We start from the raw sequence: 17,908 nt of genomic DNA on the forward strand, positions 1-17,908 counted from the left end.
AGCAGATCCAATGCCCAGAACTTGAACTGAAACTGTTTGTTATTACTGCACATCTGTACTGCAGCATTAGCCACAGGCCATGACCAAGTCTGGCCCTGGTCCTTCTTGGATTAACTTCTATATTTTAAACAGACAGGGGATGACAAAGGTGATAGAAAGGATTTAATGCAACATTAAAAATAACTCACAGAGTCAGGAATTTGTGTCCTACTGAAAATTAATGGCAACTACCACAGGACTTGGGTACTTCGGAAAAAAATGGTCAGGCAGCCTGGATCTTTGGCAGGGCACAGGCATTTGCAGTCACAGAAGGCTGTTTCTGTTCTTGCAAGAAATGAAAAAAGTTCTACAAGAGATTTCTATCAATAGCTGACTACTTTTTGCAGGCACTGGTGTGACAGTAGAGAGCACTGTGAGGCAGAAAGATAGGCAAGCAGCGCATGCAGGTCTGCTCAGAGATATTCCCAGGATAGCCAACTTAACAGAAGAAAAAAGGTCCAGAGACCAAAGGGTTACTTCCAGTATCACACACTTGCCCTGACTGGTCTCTTTGCCTCTTTTTCCCACTCTCAGACAGAAGGCAAAGATCTGAAGAATTTCTCTTAAGAAATATCAATACTCACATGACAGCTGGATCTTAGATCGTCGCAAACCTAGTTCCAACAGCACCAAAATCTCTTCCTAATGCAGTGGTTCAAGTTTCAGGTCTGAGACAGGCTTTGCTGCAGAACAAACCCTCTGCCCAGGCAGCTGCTCATGTGTGATCCCCAAACCCTTCAGCTCTGTGGCCATGAAGGTCACCGCAGACCAAGTACTGGAGTGGAAGAGGTGTGGCTCTGACACCAGGGGACCCAGCTTTTATCTGTGATGAACCTGGCTGTGACTTACCAGAGAAAGTTCTAGGCTTTCTTCAGCAGGAAGTCTTGGAGCTCTTTAAGGACGTAGAGAATTTTTCAAAGGCTGGAGGATGCACCTCTGCCTCTAATTGGCGAGCTGTGCTCATGTCACCAGAACTGAACCACGCTAAGCACCTTGTTCCTCTCAGCAAAGAAAGGCATTTCATAAGTTAGATGGGTACTGAAAGGGTTGGCACTGGAGAAAACTAAAACAAGAAGTAGGGAAAGATGGTTTTATGGTGAAGCATATGCAAGAGAAAAGGACCTTATCAGGATGCCACCTCTCCCATTGCCCATTGTTGTGCCAGTGCCAAGTGACTAGTGCACAGCATGACAGCAAACAGCGGTGCAATACTCCTCACCCATATGCAGCAGTAAACACAGCATCGGCTTTGACAGGGGGACAACATCAAAGATAATATTTGTTATAGTCAACATGCAGGCATCATGTTATCTTAGTCACACCAAGACTAGGTAACTAAACTGCCAGGTTTAGTGTTTCAGGTCACATCAGGGAATAGTTTTACCAGCAGATATAAAGATCGTCATTTGGAGTGGGTAGCACTCAAGGTCAGAGTCAGCAAATCCTCCTCTAAAAATAGACTCTACTTGCACAGTTAGTAAGGTTTCTTTTGTCGTTCTGCTGCACTTCACAGGACCCAGTTACTTACAGCACCCACCTAAGCTTACAGGTAAGGCTAAGCAATATATATTTCCTGCTGTACTTCTGCTCCTTTTTCCTTCTTTTTGTAACCTGTTTTAGTAAAGCAGGGAGAGGACTGAGAACTGGAAAATTTGTTGAGGTAACTATTAATTTCATTAGCTTGTTGCAGAGAAAAAAAATTATTATTATGGACTCAAAAAGGTTTTGAAAGTATAATGTATAATTTAGAAAATCCAACTTGTTGTGTTACAGAAATCACTTTAGAAATTAGGAAATTAGGTGTTGAAAGTGTAATTATCTTGGAGGTAATTTCAATGTAAAAGTTAGGGAATGAAAATGCAATTTTTAAAGACTTTAACATCTGTCCCAGAATATTTTGCTTATTCTTCAATAATTGCTCCACCCTCCAGTCAAATCTAGCTTTTCCAATTGAATTAAAAATCTCTCCAGTGATGCTGTGTTTTAAGTTTCCTTGGACACTCTAATAATATTTAACAAAATCTCAGCTTTATCTGTTTTCAATTAACCAGTCCAGTCAACAATAAAGAATAAGGGCAAGAATAAGTTTTTAAAAAATCATATGTGTCTTAGAAATTCATTGAAATAAGTGGTTAGTTTTGAATATTCACAGCAGGAGGTTCTGGGAAATAATTGCACAGAGGCTACAATTATTCTGGTTTTAAGCTGTTTAAAGATGACTGCAATAGATGAACTATTTTATAGTCCATGAATGCTTTAAGCATAAGAATGCAGGGCTAAAACAAAGGAACTGAAGTAAATGAATTTTGGTGAAGACTTAGACAGGAATAAGGAACATAGGAGTAGGATTATACTTTTTGCTTAAGTATACTGCAAATCCAGTTTTGGAATTTGGTGAATTATTTTTGGGGTCTTTTAGAGAAATATTTTTTGAAAGACTTCTCCATCACATAAAGTATTTGTAAAGAAAAATAACCTTTTTGGCCCAGTGTTAGGGAAAAAAACCCAACAAAACAAAACGGGACATAACCTCACCCAAGGAGCCTTTGCAGCACCACAGCTCATTGCAGTGCCCTGGGGGGCACCAAGTGTGAGGTTACAGGGGAAGCACACAGCTCTTCCTGGCTGCTGCCAGCCTTCGAGTCCGAGCGAAACAGCGTGGGGTGGCATATCAGGGAGCACCATTCTCAATTCATTTCAGCAAATCATCTGACAGAGCAAGCCTTTGTCACTGCAGCTGACCAGCTCTCAGCTCAACTGATGGGCTTTGAGTTAAAAAAAGCTTAGAAACCAAAGCACTGTTTGCCCTCCTTCCAAGTGCAAACACTGTGCCCCAGACATGTGCATTGGCTTCTGCAAGAACTTTTCAGTTTATAAAACAGTCTTCTGCTTAGTCATACTCAAAAAGGGCAAGCACTTTTTCATCCTGAAGGGAGGTATGCATCTGGCATGTGGGCTGGAAATGGAAGAAGAGAACATTTCTTAAAAATTCAAAAACTTGCTGAGTAGATCCTCCCTCACTATTTCTATAGATTCTCAGCCATTAGATCTGATTTTTTTTTCCTGCCTTCAGCACTAAGCAAGTGCTTACTTGAAGACCACTTACTAAATTAGATTCAAGTCTTCTGCACATTTTTTGAAAGTGTAGAAATGGTATTCTCTATCCTTACCTTCACTTGGGTCCTTCCTTCTCATACACACTTGTTACAAACATTGCTCCTCTATGAGTTCTTGTCTAAGGTGGTTATTAAAGTGAAAGAAGAAAGTAAATAAAAATAAAACCATTAATTTTTCAGTTGTCTGTAAGGCAATGTCTCAATTTTTACTCCTAGAAGAGTACAAGTCCAACAGCTTCCATGATGTTAAATTCTGCCTGATAAATCAAAACATTCAAATAAGTCTGCCCTGTACCCAAGATCAGAAAAGAAAAGGGAATAATTTGTTAGTAAGAACCTCTTCATGCACAGAAATGATTTCTCAATCAAAATTACAGGGTTTTTTTCCTTCTTTTTTGTTCTTCTGCTGGATTTAGTGTTCATGGCAGTAGATTAACTACTTTAGTCCCCAGTTTTGAGGATCAAACTACCAATTAATTTCAAAGTCACTGTTTTTATCTCCTATTGCACCGAGATGGGTATAAAGTCCAGTAGATATGTCATTACTTTTGTAGAATCCTTACGAAAAGCTCAGTGCTGATCAGTAGTTTTCTTTCCTTCCCTTAGCACCTTGGAAAAAAACTTCTGATTATATCACATTTCCATTCCTTTTTCAGAGCTGACAATAGGTAGGAAGCAAAATCTGAAAGCATCAAAACAGGAATAAGATTAAAATCTGCCTCCACATTTACAAACAGGTTGTATATTTAGGTGTTTGCTAAATGCTAAAAACTTTCACTTCTCAGCTTAACCAGGTGAATTTGTGATTGTCTGGTATTTTCAGGGAGAAATTGCTTTTAGACAACTCTGAGAACAAAAACAAGGACTGTACATGTGTGCACATCAAATTAAATTTAATAAAGCCAGCCATCAAAAGCACCACTAGCACAAGTGATCAATGTCATTACAGCTGGGAGAACTTCCAAGAGCAGGACACATCGGTGGCAAAGAATTTAAACTATTCTGTATAAATATGGATTGAAGTGGGCATTAAAGCAAGGAAACCCTGTGCCCTGCATGATAGAACAGCTAATACTTCTAAAGGAAAGAGTAAGGAAAATTGTCTTCTCTCCATTTTTCTTCCCAGTTTTTACTTGTTTAGCCTCTCTCATTGCATATTTATGCCAATGCCACTGGGCTCTGACTTCATTGAAGATCTGAAGATTCAGGCACACAAACACAGCTACAAGTTGGCAGCCAGAGTACCTATGGGGGGGACAACAGCAGTGATAGAGGAAACCCCTGTGACAAGGTGGGGTGCAGAAAAGGAAAGGATATATAGGCCCTTGCACAGGACAAAGGCAAAAAATGCATTCCTTGGCTGTGCATGCCTGATTTTTTTAAGTCTCTACAGCTGACTTGGGTCTTAACTCCCAGGCATAAATCTTGCCAAATTGTTTGGCATCTTTATACACAGCACTAGGGCTTGCACAGCACGTTGAGCAGAAAATATTAAGAAACATAGTATTTTGTTATGTAACTAATGACTCTACAGCTTTCTGTCTCAAAGTGCTCAGAAACTTCCACTACACATGGAAAACCAGCATCAGAAACATACACAGCACCACCAAGGCTCTGATGTTCACTTCTAGATAAAAAGCTCAGTTTTCCTCCCCCATCTGTGGGATTACCAAACTGTAGAGCTCGTGACTGACATTTCCAAAAGCATTAACTCACCCCTAAAAATTTTGTTGTGGGACTAGACATCCCAAATTTAACAGATTTGAAAATGGGCCACTATATTCTATGACTTCACAAGGCCTTATTGGAAATTTTGGGTTAATTTGAGTAGTTCAAGGGACTTCAAATATGGTGCAGAAGGCAAATCTTTCACTGCCATATTAGTGCTCCAGCCACTGGAGTCTGTGCTCTGTCATGGTCTGAATTAAAAAGCAAATAGACTGGCAGATTTTTCTTTTTTTTTTTTTTCCTTGCACTTTATTTCCTCCCTCCCTGCTTTGTTAAAAATATAATAAAAAAAGCTAAAGAGCTGTATAAGAAATTCCATCTGGCAGCTGTAGAGTAGATAGTGAACATAAAGAAGTGATTCCTTTGCTGTGCCTAATGCATGCTGCTTATCCAAATTAGCCACACAATTACTTCTATCAATGCAAAACTAGTTTAATGTTTTTTTTTCTAGTGCACAGCACTTGAGAATGACTTAAAATGCAGTGTAATTTGCCACAGTGGATGTCCTGAAGTGGCTCACTAATGAAAAGAGGATTAACTCTCCATTATTCTGAATTACCATTTCGTGAAATCACTAACAATATTTTCATTTATATACATATAACCCAAGGGGGACAAATATTCCAGCCATCCAAGCGATTAACAAATAAAATTTATTAGATAACATGTACTTTGGTCTTATTTATGAAGAGAAAGATTAGGGTATAAAAATGCAGATGACTGGATTTTTATCATCCTTGTTCTGATAATACCCTTAAGTCCATGACAGCAGGACTGGCGTTGTGTTCAGCGCTGTGTGCACACGCTGGATTGAGGGCAGAACCCGTGGGATGCCAGGCTCAGCAGGCACAGGCTCACAGTCTCACAGACTTCAGCACCCACCCAGCTGTGCCCAGCCACCACAGGTGCCACAGAGAGGGAACAGGAAGGTCTCACCAGCTCACACAGCCTGCCCTTGGCACAAGCCAGAAGAATGAGAGGGAAGCTCTGCTCTGGGCACAGGGAAAGGATGGGATGAGCAAAAGACTGCCCTGCCTCTTTGGGAGGGAACTCTTGGCCCCAGATACAGGGCTCTGTTTCTCAGTATGTCCTGAAGCTGGGCTCAGACCTTCCTGCTGGGGAGAACCCTCTGGGACAAGGGCAGTTCCACAGCCAGCTGACTTTTCTTCCCCATGAAATAAAAAGGCTGTCCTGAAGCAGCATTTCCAGAAGCAGGCAGGGTGCAGAGTTCTTTATGCAGAGGATGTAAGGACAGTCCCTACACCAGAGAGCTTCCACATGACCCTGGGATTAGCTCTTTTGGTCAGAGCAAGGTAGTAATAATTCCAGGCTCACAATCTCCATGTGGGCCATTCACTTACCCTTATTCTTGTGGGTCTCTTCCAACTCAGGCTGTTCTGTGATCTAAGGTTGTGTATCCCCGATGCAGTGCAGTGCCATGAAGTGACTGTCAAGCTAGCACAGCACCGGTACACCATTCAGCCTGCACTAACTCATCTATAGCCACATGAAGCACCACAAGGGGTGAAAAGCCTGCTCCAACAAGCCTGTGCAGAGGTAACCCTGCAATCTGGCTGCCACTGACTGCACTGGGTGAGCACTCTGCAAGAGAAGGTCTCCTCTCCACACTACTCTGCCAGAGAAATCTGAGCTTTCCCTGCCTGGACTTGCACTAAACATTCATCCCTTATACCCACAACAGCATTAAGAACTACTAAAAAAAATCCAATCTATTTTTCACTTTTTATTCCAAGAGGGCTGGCCTTGGGAATAGTCTTCCTGGACCTCTGTTTGGTGTATATAGAACAACTAATGTGAGATGAGGTTAGACATCTTTGATTCCTGGGAAGATGCAAGCCCTTCTGCCGCCAGCTAAATGCTTCATGGCAATTATTTCCAGAGTTGAAATAGCAAACCAGCCCTTTTGCCCCCTTTTCCCTCCTCCTAGTTAAACTCTGTTACTTCTTACATAGTCTAGAGTCAAATCTGAAATACATGTTTTATTAGAGGAATTTCAACTGATGCTTTCCTGTGCTCTAATTCAATTTAAAAATCCCTGCAGCAGATAACATTGGCAAGGCATAAAAGAACATAGTGTACTTGAAAGTTCAGGGAGCATGTGGCTTCCCAGGACAGACAGAAACACGGATTTCTCAGCAGTGGTCGAGCTTTCAGAGTGTTAACCAAGCTTCAAACTGCGCCGGTGTTCCAGTACCACAAATGATCATTTGCAGACCTAATTGCCCTGTTCTGAGGTGTAACAAATCAATGCACTGTGGCCACCAACTGTGATTACTGATTACATTGCTTTCTCTTCTTCCTTTCCTCCATCCCATGTTATGGAGCAATGAATAAAAGCAGTCAGTCCTTCAGCATCAAGGCAACAGGCTCTCAACTATAATTCTTTACTAGACCAATAGCAGTACTTATCAATTTCTAGATAACAGCCTTATCACTCCTGAAGTCTGTCTTAGATTTGTATCTCTGACAGACAAACATTATCTACACTGCTGAGTCTGCATGTAGAATTAGCATAATTCTGGCACAGGAAGGAAAAAGGCTCTCCCAAGGCATGGCTACTGGGGCAGATAGATGGCACTTGGTAGTACACATAGGCATGCAAGACAAGCCCAAGGTAAATTTCCAACAAGCTGGAATTCTCCGAGCCCTTTAAAAATCTCAAGAGAGGACCACTTAGCTAAACATCATCATCATGTGTTAAGAAGCTTGGCTGAAAGATAGATTCTCTTGCCAGTGAAAGCAAGCCAATTTTTGAACAAAGGTGTACACTTGCCAGTCAAAAACTGACTCCACAATCTTACATGGCTTTGGAGTAGGAAAACAGGAATCATTTGGCTTTTTCAAGCTTTGTAGAGAAACAGAACATGACAAGCACAAAAGAGCCCAAACTGAGCAAACAAACCTCATGGGTACATTGGATGTCAGTGAAAAATGGATATCCTGCTTTCAGGAGAGCTCTACAATAGCCACATGAAAGCATTAGCCTTAATTTTGGAATTAAAAGGACACAAATGTTCAGCAGCCAAAAAAAAAAAAAAAAGGGAGCAACTAGAGGATTCATTGCCTGCAAGAAAGGCGGATTTTTGGCAGGCTCTACTTGCACACTTCTTAAGATCAAGCCCAATTCCACATCTTATTAACAGTCTCTTACAGAACCACAAGGTTCAATTTCTCCCTTCATGGGAATGAGACACAAGCAACTGCTACTCTGAGACACCAAAGAGTCCAGTAGAAGAAATAAAAACAGAGCCCATTGGGAGATGCAGCAAACAGGGAATCTGCAGCTGGCAACATGGGAAAAAGTAAGAGAAGAGAGTACAACAGTACATGGAACATTCACCTGAACAGACATATTTCCTCTCCGTATGTTGCTGAATATCATGAAGGATGAGCCTTAGTTAATGATAAAAAACCCCAACAACTTAAATTTGCACTCATTTCCCCTAGGTGCTTTAGATCCCTAGACTGTTAGACCTACCAAATTCTTGCCAGTGGATTTTTCAGAAAACAAATTCTCAACAGAAACTTAACTTCAATAATCACAAACCTTTGAGTTTTGTTTCCTTTGCTGGTGGGCTCATCTAATAACATATTCCTCACCTCACTCTGGGGAGGCAGAAATCTGAGTGCAAGTCTGTGTTTGCCACAGAACAGGTACATCTGTCTCAAGCAATGCTCAATCACACCTGGTCAGTGCTGCTCCCAGGATCCCACAGCAGGAGCAGTAGTCACTTGCTTTGCGTTTCCTTGCGTTAACATTCTGTTGTGGTTCCATTCCAGTTTCTCACACATCCTGAGAGCACTACTTCATGGACAAGATGTCATCAGGAAGCTGGAATGCTGGGAAGAAAAATGCATATACAACAGTCCAAGTAGATCCTGATGAGGACTATTGTACCCCAGGGGCGTTTGAACTGGAGAGGCTCTTGTGGAAGGGCTGCCCAAAGTACACTCACGTCAATGAAGTCTGGCCCAATCTCTACATAGGAGACGAGTAAGTGTACACATTACCCCCTAGATAGCAGATAAGTGTACCTGGTACATCTCCTCTACACAGGGGATGACCAAGCTCTCCTAAACACAGCTCACTGACAGATGTCAGAGTTACACAGAGCAATCAGAGGCTGGCATGGCCCTGATTGTTACTGCTGCTTCAGGAAGGTGCAGAGGAAGTGCAGCAGGGTCTGCTGTTAAAGACAGAGTGACAGCATGGGTTGTGGCACCAGCGTAGGCTGCAGAGGTTGAAGCTCATCACGATCTATTTTTAAATGGTTCGTTTCAAAGAGCAATTTGCTGTTTAACTGTGAGTGAAAGTTGTTCCACAGTTACAGAGCATGGTCTGGATGTGTTTGCCACACCTGAGGTTGGTTTAGGACTAAAATGTAATCCTTGAAAAGTGACTGAAGGGACAGCTCACTCTGCAGTAGTATTTCTGCATATCCAAATTTATGCTTGTGGAAATACACTCTGCTCAAAGACTAAAGCAAAGAGAACCCTGAGGAAGGCAAAGCTGCAGAGATGTGTCTCACTGATCACACCAAGTGTGATTTGGAAAAAAAACAAACCCACAAAACAGACTTAGTCCTGCTGAGCATGGGACTAAACTAGAAGCAACCTATTCCAAGAACCAGAGAAGACTGCTGCAGCAGGAGACATGCCATTAGAAAATCCCAGCCCAAGCCCTGAGCAGAGGAAGAGAGCTTTTCTTACTCTTTTGGCATTATTGGTCCAATTCCCATTTTCCTCTACACCCTGCACTAACACGACATTTATTTTTACATCATCACTGAAAGACACAAATAGGAGCCCCAGTGGCTCCAAAGTTCTCAATAATTTTTTAAAAGGTCCTAAAATTCATCTGTTGCCAGCTTATAAAAGAGGAAAGATATACGGCTTTGAAAGTTACAAGACTCCTAATATCATCCACCAATTACTTCTGTGGCGCCAGAGGCAACGGAAAGACAGAAGAGTTCTGGTCTTGTACCAAGCCAAGGCTCCCACTTTTACAGATAGGGATGGGAGAGTGTGTGTGTGCGTGTGTTGTGTGGGATAAAAAAATTAAACAAGGGGAACAGCCTGTCCAAATGATTCAGGAACAAAAGAAAAGGAGTTGAGTTTGTCTTTCCACATCCTGCCCTGCCTCTCCAGTTAGAAATTTCTAACTCAACATTCACCATAAAGAACAGCCTCTTCTGGCATTTATTTCCTACTTTCTTGTTTAGAATCACCATCAGAACTATTTTGAATTAAGCTGTTAGAAGATTTTCCCTCTAATTTCTGTGATGAAGCTATAACTGTGCCTGCTGAGCAAAGGGATGTAACCAGACAAGAAGTCAATCTCTCAGCCCAGGACAGCAGTCACCGACTCTTTCCTGTAATCTTCCTGTAGCAGAGGCTTCTTACACCTTGTAATTTAGTAAAAGCTAGAAGTCTTGACTCTGAATACACCACACACCTGGCACTTCATACAAACTAACCAGAGGAACAAAAATACAAACTTCTTGAGAGGTACACAGAGCTACAACCCGGCATGCTGGGCAGTGTGTTTCTGCTGAGGACTGGTCTTAAGTCAGGAGGAAAAACAGTGGTGCTTCAAGGGAAAACAAGTTCCCTACCATGACAAGACAAAATATTGAGAAAACCAATGGAGAAGGAAAAACAAATGAGGAGCAGGTGGGGCAGAACAGAAATAAAACTTCACCAGAAAATAGACTCCCCAAAAGAGAAAACCTATTGTCAGCCAGGCAAGGGCAAACTTGACATGGCAGAAAATCTGAGAGATCTGGTCTGCATGCAAGGTGCAGACTTCCACTACCCTAAAATTTGCTTTGAAATAGGCAAAGTCCACAGGCCTTTGTATCTTTCCTGGAGTCAGCTCATATCTTACTCCTGACTAACAGCTTACCCCCTCAGTGTGGCAGTGTTTTTGTATTAAGATCTTGCTTTAGAACTGGTGGCCAAAGAGATGCCACAAGCCACAAACAGATGTTGGGTGCATTTGCATCTTTAGCCATGCTAAATTAAGGTTGATGTTGAAGGAATTTGGTGGAACTCATCAACAAAATCAAATGAACACACACATGCAGAGTTTATCTTCAGAGCTTCCACATCTGCACTTCATTCCTGCCTCCTGCATTTACAAGGTTAACAGGACTTGTGACTGCTTATGGAAATGCTAATTAATTACCCTGACTAGTAACCACATCTTCCTTCTAATGCAATCCAGGCTATCAAGGAGCCCTGTGAGGCCACTCCATCCTTTTGTTACAAGGCTTCACTGCAGATGTTGCCCAGAGGCAATGAAGTCTCTATGAGCCTGTCAGACCCAGAATAATCAAAGCCTCGAAATATAACATGCTGTGTTCAGCTCCAATTGAAATTTTCCCCCAGCAAGTTCCAAGGGCTTTTAAAGACCAGATACTGGAATTTGTATGACACAGCCCAGCGACAGGAATAAAACACTCTTGGCCAAGATTTTGATTCAATTGCTACCAGGATTAGTTTTGCATGTATCCTCCTCATATTTAAAAGTCCTCTAAAAGGATAGAAAGCAGCCTTGTCTTTCCTTTGTTTCACTGGCCACCTGGTTGCTTGCACAGGCAGTTTTACTGGCAAATCCCAAACCTACTTGGTTCATTGAGATCACATGGAAAGTCTCTGCCAGTTACACATCTTGTAGTTTCTTCTTGCAGCTCCTCAGCGATGGTCTTATTACCTGAAATGATGTTTAGGCTTCCACATTTATGAAGTTCAAAGACTATTTCAGTTGAAGACAAAGGCTTCCCAATTTGTTTTCCTCTTAAACATGCACTAGATCTCATTAGGATTTAAGGCCTGATCACAATTTCAGGTCTTGTCATGTTCTCAAAGTACTCACAAAAAAAGGAAAAAAAGGTCTTCTGAATTGTAATACTTTACAAGTTAAACATGAAAAATAATTTTCTGGGTATGCAGCTGAATTGAGCTTGCAATTCCCAAAAGCTATGGTCTGTGCCTGTGCCTTGCCATGGCTCATATGGTCTTCAGAACTGATGCAGTAACCCAAACCCACAATTTGGAGTGCATGATAATTAAGATAAATAACTAAACACTAAATATATGCATAACTAAATCTCATTCTCTCCTCTTACCTTTCCGCAGAGAAGCAATACAGCATGGCTTTTTCCAAGTGACTAAGTAAAGACAATTTACACTAACCTAGAAGAAAACAGATGGGACTCACTCAGGCTAGGAAACAGCTACCTCCCACCATTTAGCATTACTAACTCCTAGCATCTACATCAGTATTAATCATATAAAAATAGAAGCAAATACAGATTTAGATTATAACAACACTCTTGAGGACATAGTTTTAACTTGGGTAGAATAAGAACTTGCCACTTGTAACAGCAATTTAATAATTCAGAAAATCAGATCTTTAACACTGGACAATAAACCTCAATGCTCCAATGTTTTCCAAGACAAGTAACACTTCTCCATATAACATCTCTGTCTAGCAGTGATTTCTAACATTTGATGAGTAACTGAAATCAAGACCAGGAACTGACTGACCACAGCATGTGTGCTTAGTGCCTCTGCTGTATAGAAAGCAGAGAGTTATTTCCTCTGTCCAGGTTGTATCACTTATAAAAACTACATCCACCATTCTGGGCTAGAGGAACATCTTTTCTATCCCATATTCTGATGATCCCGTTCAGTATTTTCAGTGGTACCTAAAAATTCTTTTAATTCACACTGAGCAGGAGGCACACAGAGAAATGGAGCAACACCTCAGAAGAAAAAGGGGATACAATGCTACACTATCTCTAGACTCCTTCAGTGCTAGAGATACCAAGGAAAATTGGGTCAGTATTATTGGAAATTCTCAACATCTCTCCTCAGGAGGGAGAACTGCCAGATTTTCTTAAGAAAGTGTCAATATTGCCTATATTCAGCAAGCTTCTTTCTGACACTGACCATCTGGTAAATTATCATCCTGCATCGAGCTTTCCTTTAGCACTTAAGAAAACGGAAAAGTTCGAGAGAGGCAATTCCTCTCCTAGTAACATGTTGCCTCAGATTTCCTGGTGTTTTGTCAATCTGGGTCACGTCAGTCCGTGGCTTTGACAATCTATACTGACACATGTTTGCATTGCACAACCTTTGCCTGAAGTTTAAGAGACTTGGCTCTACTTAATGTTGATAAGCACACCAGTTACCTGCTTGAGCAGTGCCAGCTGTAAGGTGCTAACTTACCTGGTGAAGGAGTTGCTCTGCCCACACCCTCCTGAGCTATTTTGGAGGATTACTTCCCTTCCTTTAGGCGTACTTATGTTTTCGTCATGAGCCGCCCTATCTTTCCTTTGTTAGCTGCTTAACACTGCCTGTGAAGGTGCAGGCTGCAGTGCCTGCAAGTTCTTTTCCCCTCTCTTCCAATTCCATTGATTTGGCCAACTTTCTAACAAAAGCAGCTGGGACTAAAGCTTGTTATGGCAGTATTTTGGAAAAGAGAGAGGGGATTTGGTACAGTGGAGACAGCAACCTGAAAGAAAGCATTCTTTTTCATGTTGTAACTACTTACATTGTTTCTTCCAGAAGAACCAAGATTTTGCTGCAGCACTTGCTATCAATCCTATGAAACTTAGCCTTAAAACTGACAGCAGGCACAGTTAAAGTCTCCAACAAGCTCTCTACTTGCCCTTGCACAACCAAAGAGAGGCAAACAGTCTTTTGGGAACCATCGGAAAATGGATGACACTTTTGTCTAGGTCAGTTTCCCCTTTTGTTCAGTATGTCAGTATCAACATATCCATATGTGAAAGTGATTTTATCTCCGGTTTTCACCATTGAGGTGGGATTCCCACATCAAAGTATTCCCCCTTGCCTCAGAACTTTAAAAACATGTTTATGAGTCCATCTGCCCTACAATAAATGCAGGGTCATTTTCAGCAAAGCTGAGCTTTTGCTTAACATAGAGAAAAGGACTTCTGGGTATACTTAACTTTTAGCATAAGTTTATGTGCTCTGAACTGAAGAGCTGATGAGCTTTTACATGGGACTAATCGGCACAGGTCATCTCTTACTAAACTGAATTACACTGAAATTTTCATTGTTATCTCCCAGTGTCACACTTCACCTTCCTTGCATGGGAACACGTTCAAGGCAGACACCGGAGACCACAGCTGCACCGTGTGAAAGGAAATCAAGTGCTAACAGCACAGATGGTGGAGATACACAAAATGGAAACAATTTCAAGAGTAGCCAAGTGCTTACAGCTTCACCTACACTGGCATTTGTAGCAAACTCCTCTTTACAATGGCTACCTAAAGTTCAATGATAATCACAATAATGGGAGCATTAATCACAAGTTAATAGGAAACAGCAGCACCCAAAGAGGGGAAAAGAAGAATGTTGTTAGCTTGACTATTGCACTCTGACAGTGAGCAAACTGCAAGGAAAGAAAACTCGATGCCTTTTCTAGTCAAAAGTGAATTAGAAATGGAGTCATAAATCCTCCAATAAGGAATGATTCATCCCTGAACCATCCTATGCTATTAGTAACCTCAACCAATCAGATATTCTCAGATATTTACGCCTGATTTATTTCTCTCTTTCCTCTACAATATTGATACCTCAGGCATTGTAAAAACTGCAAGGAAGGCCAAGAGCATTCCCCTCTCCTTGGGGTGTAATCAGAAGTATCATGCATGATGAAACACAACAAGCCCCACAGGCTCTGGTAACAGTGTACAGAGGGGTGTTTTCACAACAGCATTGACTCAGCTGAGGGTGGAAAGCAATCCAGTCCCTTCCCACAAAACCAGAGCTCACTACTGCCTACGGGCAGTCCAAGCAAATTTCCATCTACAGGCACACAGGTCCACCACGTGAGGCCTTACCAGGCTGTTTTTTGCTCTGCTAACTGGCAACCAAGCTGCTGCAAACCCAGCGTGACCCCAGGTTTAACTGCCTACACTGTGGCAGTGTCAGTCTCAGCACAGGCCATCTCTGCCTGCTAATGTTTGTGATCAAAGTACAAAGTACTGGCTGACAGGAGGCAAAAAGCAGATAAACCTGAGCCTGTATAAAAAGGGGTGGTCCAGCTGGGCTCTTGGCCTAGATTTTGGGCAAAGATTTTACAAGGAAAAAAAAAAAGAGGAAGAATTTTCACAGAACAGTAGCAAAATCTCTTACAGAAATATAATTATCATGTCTAAGACTGGGGGGATAGAGAAAAAGACGAAAGAGCTTTATAAAGTACTTTCTAATCTCCATATTAGGTTTGAAACCAAGCACTCTTGCTCTTGAAAAAGACTAAGTGTCACTTCAGCTTTCTTCACAAGATGCAGATTCTAAAGCCCAAGGCAAGCACCTCTTGCAGTCCAGTGAACCCTGTTTTCTATTACACAACAACTGTTTCTTCATATCCCCACACAACATTATATATTAGAAATGGTAGGGAATGCTTTCCATAGATAAAAGTGTCCAGGGCATCTGCTGTAAGAAAGATGCCTGCCATCCTCTTTACAGACTGTGGGCACTGGCTTGGCCTGCAAATGCAAAAGCCACGCATACACAGGACCTGTACTGACCCTGCTCCACTTAGGGCAAATATTTTAGGCCTTGCTTCCACTAACAGGTTCTACAACACCTACACACACTTTGAGTGATAGTTATTCCAGTGGATATGTGGAGAACTTAACAGATTTGAGTGCTCAGCACTGAACATTCATTTTCTGGAAGTTTTTCAAATCAGAATGTCAGTAGAAAAAAGAAAATATGCATCCATATAATAAGGAAAACAATTACATTGGATAAGGTTCTATTCAGTCCAAAGGGTATTGCCAAATCAGTCTGCATACCAAGCACAATTAGAAAGCAGATAACATTTTAAAGTCAGCCTAGCCCAAGCATTGAGGAAAACAGAGCATAAATTCCTTGGTACACCTGTAATTTGCTGTTAAAAAAAATAAATTATTTCACAGAAGATTACATAGTTCATCTGAGCATTTATAACGAATTGTTGCAACACCATTCAAGGTTGATACATTACTGCTTCTGAGTCCATTTCCAGCCCAAGCTGGGAAACAAACAGAGTAACAATGTGCATATTCCAAACCTCCCACGGGTCAAGGGCAAAACAACTGCTAATGCATTTATGATGCAAATTGATTAAACTGATTAAATAAAAAGGAGGAGGATTAATTCCATCCTGGGCCTCAAATTCACAGAATGCAGCTACAGGCAAGACTGGGAGATGGAAGGGGAAGTTCAGAGGAGGGTGGCCAGGCTGAGCTGACTGCTTATGCAAGTTACTGAAAGACCTTATTCCTTCTTTCTGAATACCTACTGGAAAACTGAGGCCACTCAACACTGCAAAATCAGGTCGTAGGAAACAGAACAAGCCTGTGACTGTCAGAAAAATGCATTAGTTGCACCCACTCCCATCAAAAGGCAATCTCCAATCAAGGAAACAGGAAAATCTGATTTCATATAAAAACAAGTGTCAAATGTTAATGACTGTAGCCTATTGTTTGACATGGTCCTTCCTCAGAACAACTTGATAATTTAATTATAATGCTGTTTATTAGCCTGAGCAGTGCTTGTAGAAGCCAAAGTGTGATAGCATCTATAGTTCATCAAAAACTTTGGTTTTCTACTGACCCTAACTACTCTTCAGTCCTATTCCCTACTCAGCATGTAGGTCTCCACTTGCAAGGATCTTGTACACAGGTCTCTGACTTGAAGCTCTCAGTCTTACATGGTTTGTAGGATACATGCTTTGGGCCAAGTCTCATGACTGAAAGCCACATTTTGTCTATTCCAGCATCATGGAGGTAAAACAAAGATAGGCTTAATTTGAAAGCAGGAACTGTAGCTCACCTCAAGGACATCAAAATGAAGAGCAGTTGTTATTCACTGAACCCTTACACTTCAGCCAGGACATTTAACCTGTTTTATTTTAAGTACTCTCCATCCTTTCAGTATAGAACTGAAGTGTCTCTGCTGGCAATGTGTACATACAGGGAATTCTAAGGCACAAAACCTCCTAAAAGGAGGGAGAAGAAAGAAAGTCTTCCTCAGTCAATCACTGCTATAGGAATTCAAAGGGAAGGAGTAAGCATTATTTAACGTGAGGTGAAGGTGGCAACTTACAACATTAACAGCAGGATGCTGCTGCTTCTCTGTGCTCCAGGGTCTACTAAACTTATTAGGTAGGCATCACCACACTAAGAGAAGCTTTTATTTAACTTTTACATGATTGTATAGGGGATGCGTGGCATTATTTCATGCCAAAATATCACTGTCAAGACATTATTATTCCTACCAGAAAGGAATATCTGCAGGGCAATATTTATGAAGAACAGCCAACAATCATGGGCTTAATTTAAGTAAGAGCAAGCATAGGTAAAACCTTCAGTATCCATATCCCAGTTAAGTGCTGTAATCATTAGGTCCTTGACTGCTCAGAGGGGGGTCTTGACTTAGAGGTTGTAAAGGCAGTCAACTTCAAGCTATTGTGGGCTGTCACCACTAGAATTACAAAACACAGCAGGTAGCCCACCACAATGTCCTGTGTGACAGCAGTTACATTTACACATGGAAGTGTTCAGGAAACATTCATGGAGAGAGGTACTTTTGTTTGGAAAAAGCTTTTTTACATCATGCAGCAGTTATATGAAAATATATTAACAGAATAAAGACTATGCCATTTTTCTGTTTGTAAAAAGATTTGTAGTTTTCCTAGGCACTAATGAAACTTGACAGCTTTTTCAGAACAAAATTTTCCCAAACTAAAAGCTTTCTGAACTGGAAGACAAAAAGTTTTTACATGCCTGGCCACAAACTCTACATTTTTTAAGGAATTTTATCCTAAAGCGAGCACCTACAGTGGTGCTTTTATCCTAAAGCAATACCTACAGTGGGTATTGAACATACAAATCTAAGCTTTCCTCCCTTCTCTGACTTCCCTTGTCCAAGAACAAGTGAGAACCTTTGGCTAAATACATGAATTACAGCTTCCT

At 41.3% G+C, this 17,908-nt stretch overlaps 1 protein-coding gene across 1 annotated transcript in view; it reads left to right on the forward strand.

Annotated features, from left to right (window-relative positions):
* The first annotated feature begins 1,425 nt into the window (after window positions 1-1,425).
* The window catches only part of DUSP29 (dual specificity phosphatase 29), a 73,919-nt gene continuing 57,436 nt past the window's right edge, over window positions 1,426-17,908 (forward strand). Inside the window, exons 1-2 of the mRNA XM_021549188.3 lie at window positions 1,426-1,588; window positions 8,685-8,898. Of these exons, the coding sequence (XP_021404863.2) occupies window positions 8,714-8,898 (185 nt within the window). The 5' untranslated portion in view covers window positions 1,426-1,588; window positions 8,685-8,713. The remainder of the gene's footprint in view (window positions 1,589-8,684; window positions 8,899-17,908) is intronic.

Source organism: Lonchura striata, chromosome 6, assembly GCF_050655825.1.
Source record: "Lonchura striata isolate lonStrDom1 chromosome 6, ASM5065582v1, whole genome shotgun sequence".
NCBI lineage: Eukaryota > Metazoa > Chordata > Aves > Passeriformes > Estrildidae > Lonchura > Lonchura striata.